The sequence below is a fragment of the Propithecus coquereli genome, unplaced genomic scaffold, assembly GCF_000956105.1.
Source record: "Propithecus coquereli isolate 6110/MARCELLA unplaced genomic scaffold, Pcoq_1.0 Scaffold207, whole genome shotgun sequence".
Lineage (NCBI taxonomy): Eukaryota > Metazoa > Chordata > Mammalia > Primates > Indriidae > Propithecus > Propithecus coquereli.
The window spans coordinates 483,714-489,011 of record NW_012145745.1 but is presented as its reverse complement, the minus strand read 5'-3'; the positions used below and the strand labels follow the sequence as shown (position 1 = coordinate 489,011).

At 38.7% G+C, this 5,298-nt stretch overlaps 1 protein-coding gene across 1 annotated transcript; it reads right to left on the bottom strand.

The window, feature by feature from the left end:
* Positions 1-3,147: 3,147 nt before the first annotated feature.
* On the bottom strand, positions 3,148-3,617 carry LOC105810237 (60S ribosomal protein L23). Its single transcript, XM_012644177.1, has one exon. It carries the CDS (start codon positions 3,589-3,591, stop codon positions 3,169-3,171), a length of 423 nt encoding a protein of 140 aa, XP_012499631.1. The 5' UTR covers positions 3,592-3,617; the 3' UTR covers positions 3,148-3,168.
* Between the last annotated feature and the right edge of the window lie 1,681 nt (positions 3,618-5,298).

Sequence of the window (5,298 nt, the reverse complement as noted above, 5' to 3'; positions counted from 1 at the left end):
TTCTGAATCAAATGGTAGGTCTACTTTGAGTTCTTTGAGGAATCTCTATACTATTTTCCATAGAGGTTGCACTAGTTTGCAGTCCCACCAACAGTGTATAAGTGTTCCTTTCTCTTTGCATCCATGAAAGTACCTATTGTTTTGGGACTTTTTGATAAAAGCTATTCTCACTGAGGTTATGTGATATCTCATTGTGGTTTTGATTTGCATCTCTCTGATGATTAGCATTTTTTAATATGTTTATTGGCCATTAATTTATCTTCTTTTGAAAAGCTTCTGTTTGTTTCTTTTGCTCACTTTTTAATGTAGTTGTTTGATTTTTTTCTTGTTTATTTACTTGAGTTCTTTGTAGATTCTGATTATTAGTTCTTTACTGGAGGTATAGCATGTAAATATTTTCTCCCATTCTGTAGGTTGTCTATTTGCTCTGTTGATTGTTTCCTTGGCCATGCAGAAGCTTTTTAATTTGATCAGGTCCCATTTATTTATTTTTGTTGTTGCTGTGATTGCCTTTGGGAAGCTATGCTGCAAGCCTATAGTAACCAAAACAGCATGGTATTGGCACAAAAACAGAGACATAGACCAATGGAACATAACGGAGAACCCAGATATAAAACCATCCACATATTGTCATCTGAGCTTTGACAAAGTAGACAGCAATATACACTGAGGAAAAGAATCCCTATTCAGGGCCAGGCGCAGTGGCTTACGCCTGTAATCCTAGCACTCTGGGAGGCCGAGGCGGGTGGATCGCTCAAGGTCAAGAGTTCGAGACCAGCCTGAGCACCCCGTCTCTACTAAAAATAGAAAGACATTATCTGGACAACTAAAAATATATATATAGAAAAAATTAGCCAGGCATGGTGGCGCATGCCTGTAGTCCCAGCTACTTGGGAGTGAGACAGTAGGATTGCTTAAGCCCAGGAGTTTGAGGTTGCTGTGAGCTAGGCTGATGCCACGGCACTCTAGCCTGGGCAACACAGTGAGACTCTGTTTCAAAAAAAAAAAAAAAAAGAATCCCTATTCAATAAATGGTGCTGGGAAAATTGGATAGGCACATGTAGAAGACTGAAACAGGATCCATATCTCTCACCACTCACAAAAATTAATTCAAGATGGGTAACAGACTTAAATCTAAGACATGAAAACATAAGAATTCTAGAAGAAAATGTTGGAAAAACTCTTCTAGATATCGGTGTAGGCAAAGAATTTATGAAGTTTGGCTTATGATTTTTAAGTATTTAGACATACACTATGTGGACCTCCATTTGTAATTTTGCCCCACAAATATTAGGGGCAGCCCTGAAATGAGCAAATCATTTGGTAGTACTGAAAAAGATTAAAAAGAGAGAGAAAGACAGAGGAGAGCGAGAACCAAAAATATACAACTTTAAGAATGAAAAGTAGACAACATCACTATATATACAACAGAAATTAAAGAGAGAATACTAAGAAAAAGCCTATCATTTAGACAAAATGGACAACTTCACAGAAAACTGCACTAACATTGCCTTATGTTAAAAAAGAAAACTATAATATCAAAGAAATTGAGCAAAACATAAGTAAAAAAAATTATCATGAGGGAAAAATAAAATTACCGGGATAAGATAGTTTTACAGGTAAGTTGTACCAAAACATTCAAGAAACAGATAATTCCAATCTTATACACACTCTTTCAAAAAATATAAAAGGACAAAATGTTTTCATCTCATTTTATGAGACTATTACACTCTTGATACCAAAACTAAAGAAGGACAGTATAAAGAAGAAGCATTACAGGCTACTCTCATGCATGAACATTGATGGAAAATTCTGAACCAAATATTACGCAAGCAAAATCCAAATTAATAAAAATGATAAAATTAATTAATTTTAATAAAATTAATTGATTGATTTATTAATAAAAATGATATGCTATGCCAAATTTAGTTTACCCTAGATTTGCTATAATGATTTGTCACTAGAAATTCCATCAATAAAATGAATTACTTTAACAAATTTAAGAAAGAAAAAAGTGTGACCATCTCAATAAATAGAGAAAAAGTATTCAATAAAATTCAAATCTGATTCATAGCAAAAACTGAGAAAGGGATGACTGTGAAGATTAAATGAGATAAAAGCATTAAATGAGATAAAATCATACCAGCCTCTTAATAAGTGTTCAATAAATAGTATTAATAGCTATCATCACTTTTATTTCTCTCAAAAAACTTTCTAGGTTCTCCAGTCCTTCTTGCTCTTCAGCAGTTCTCTCACCTACTCCAAGAGCTTTCAAGTCCAGTCTTGGATTAGCTAAGAGTCACTTCCACAAATTCTGAAAACAATTCACAGGTATGCCCATACTGTATCCTCTACTGACAGCTCAGGGACTATCTGATTCTGGAGGCTCGTGCTCATGGCCTCTGGGGTGACACACAGGGTGTAAATTCATCTCACAATGTCAGGTGCATGCTCTCCACCCCCAACCTCACCCTACGGCTTGGTAGTGGTGGTGCCCTCAGAGCACTGACACTTCCTCAGGTCCAAGTGAGGCTCATGTTCCATAAGATGGGATGGGGTGACTCACCAATCACGTCTAGCAGGGAGCTTTTGAGCTCTAGAAACCAGGAGACTCATTCAACACAATCTCTGCCCACCTTGGATTACTGGGTACATGTATGTAAATGTTATCTAGAGATATCCTGAGTACCCCTACATGTGTGTAGGGCCAGGGGAATACACATAAGGGGAGTTCACATTCACCACCCCTTTTCTAAACTAGGCTGCAGTTTAGGTCCCCACTGGTTTACGACATGGATAATAGGTGACTAATAAATACCATCAATAGCTTGAGATTATATCTGCTCTTGAATCTGGATATTCAAAGGTAGTAAAGCCAGAACATTAATGAAATTGCAGGAGAACATTGACAAATTTTTGACACCAAATTCCAGCACAGATTTTCAATTGCTCATTTCTCTGTTTAATATGAGAAGGAGAAATGAGAGCTAACATCTATACGGCACTTGCTATGTGTTAGATACTGTTCTAAGTGCTTTACCTACCTTAGCTCTTTTAATCCTCAGAACAACATTTCAAGGCATTTATTTCCCCCATGGTTTTTTTTTTTTTTTTTTTTTTTTTTTTGCGATCAAATACTTTTTAATGTTTTTACAAACATACTGGACATCATGCAATGCTGCCAGCATTGGATGCAATCCTGGGCCACAAGTCCGCACACTCCTTTGCAACGGGTCCTGTAATGGCAGAACCTTTCATCTCGCCTTTATTGTTTACTATGACCCCTGCATTATCTTCAAAGTAAAGAAACACACCATCTTTTCTCCGGTATGACTTTCGCTGTCGAATTACCACTGCCGGATGTACCTTTTTTCTGAGCTCTGGTTTGCCTTTCTTAACTGTGGCCATCACCATGTCACCCACACCAGCAGCGGGAAGTCTGTTCAGTCGTCCCTTGATCCCCTTCACAGAGATGATATACAGATTTTTCGCTCCTGTGTTGTCAGCACAGTTGATCACGGCTCCTACCGGAAGACCCAGGGAAATCCGGAATTTCGCACCGGAGGACCCACCACGTCCTCGCTTCGACATCTTGAAAGCCGGAAAAAGGACAGAAACTTCCCCCATGTTTTATATGATAAAACTGAGGCTCAAAGACGTAAGTTGCCCAAGATCGAACACCTACAAAATGGCAGATGTGGTAAAGAATGGCAGAGTAAAGAATGGCATAAAGAATGCTAAACTACAACTTTAGAAAGCTTAGGAAGGAAGGAAGGAAGGAAGGAAGGAAGGAAGGAAGGAAGGAAGGAAGGAAGGAAGGAAGGAAGGAAGGAGAAAAAAAGAAAAGAAAAGGAAAGTGAGGGGGCCTAGAGTTCACTGGAAATCACTGACATGCAGCAGATCAATTAATAGGAGAAAAAGCATACAAATTTATTTAACATGTATATACAGGAGCCCTCAGAACGAAGAGCCCTCTGCACTCCCCAGTGGGGTACAGAAGTTTTTATACTATCTTGAAGGTACAGAAAGAATGCACGCTCATAGCATGGACAAAAACAAGTTTCAGTGGGAAGGCAGGTTATGAGAGGGAGAAAGGAAGAGGTTTGGCTGGAAAGGTTGTCTTGTTATGTCCACGAAACCTCACAGGTAGCAGCCCTCAGAGAACATAGATGGTAAATGGTTTTGGGGGTGTTTTTTTTTTTCCCAGACCTTTAAAGGTGTCAGACTCTCAGTTTATCTTCCCTAGATCTGGACAAGGTCTGGCTGCAGATTCTCTACAGATGCAAATCTCCCCCGACAAAAGACAGCTTTGCAGAGTTATTTCTGTCTGTTGGCCCTGTGGCAGCCATCTCAAAATATGTCAAAGAAATATATTTTGGGATAAAATATTCTGATTCCCTTTGAAATAAAGAAAGGAAGGAAGGGAAGAAGAAAGGAATAAACGAATGAATGAAGAAAAAGACACATGGCACATTTTAACACAAAGCTGAGCCCCGTCCATATAACTGGATGATGTCAGCAGGATGCTGAAAGGACTCAGCATGAGGAAAGGAACTTTGAAGCTGCTGAAACAATCCAATCACTATTCCTTGAAATTCAGACAGTTGTCATATCCGAGTTGAAGAACCACTACAAACTCTTGCTCTGGGTCACACTTTCTAAAACCAAGCCATGTCCCCTGACATGAGAGTCTAAACCACACCTTTTACTAGAAAATGTAAGAAAAGTAGCAGCTCTCCCTAAGGGGCTACTTCACCATTTACAAAGATGATAATGAAGGAGCTCAGACAATTTCATCCCAAAATATGACTCCTTGGAACAAAGAGTATTTTGAATTAAAGGCCCTTAGAGATCAACGGGCCTTAGAAAGCACTTTCCCTCTATCTGCATAAAACCAGACAGACCCATCAGCACAATTTCCTTTCCTTTCCCTTCCTGTTATCTCAACATATGGCAGGGAAGAAGATCAAGAACGCAACCAGACCTGGAGCAACCCATTTTAAAGATGACACCTGTCTGTCAGGTTAATTTAACATTTAATTTCCAAAGAGAATCATTTACAAGTTAATTTGTTTCCCTCATCCATTCTTTCTCCCAAGTATCTATTCATCCTCCCTAGAAACCATTTATTGCCCTTAAACAGAATTACCTATATTTCTCATCTCCCCCTTCCCTCTAAAATGAGGGTATATAAATGTCTGGACCCCACTGGGATATTGGGTCATCGCTCTGTGATTCTCCCCATAGGTAAATAAATTTGTAATCTCTTTCTCTTATTAATCTTCATTGTCGTGCGTT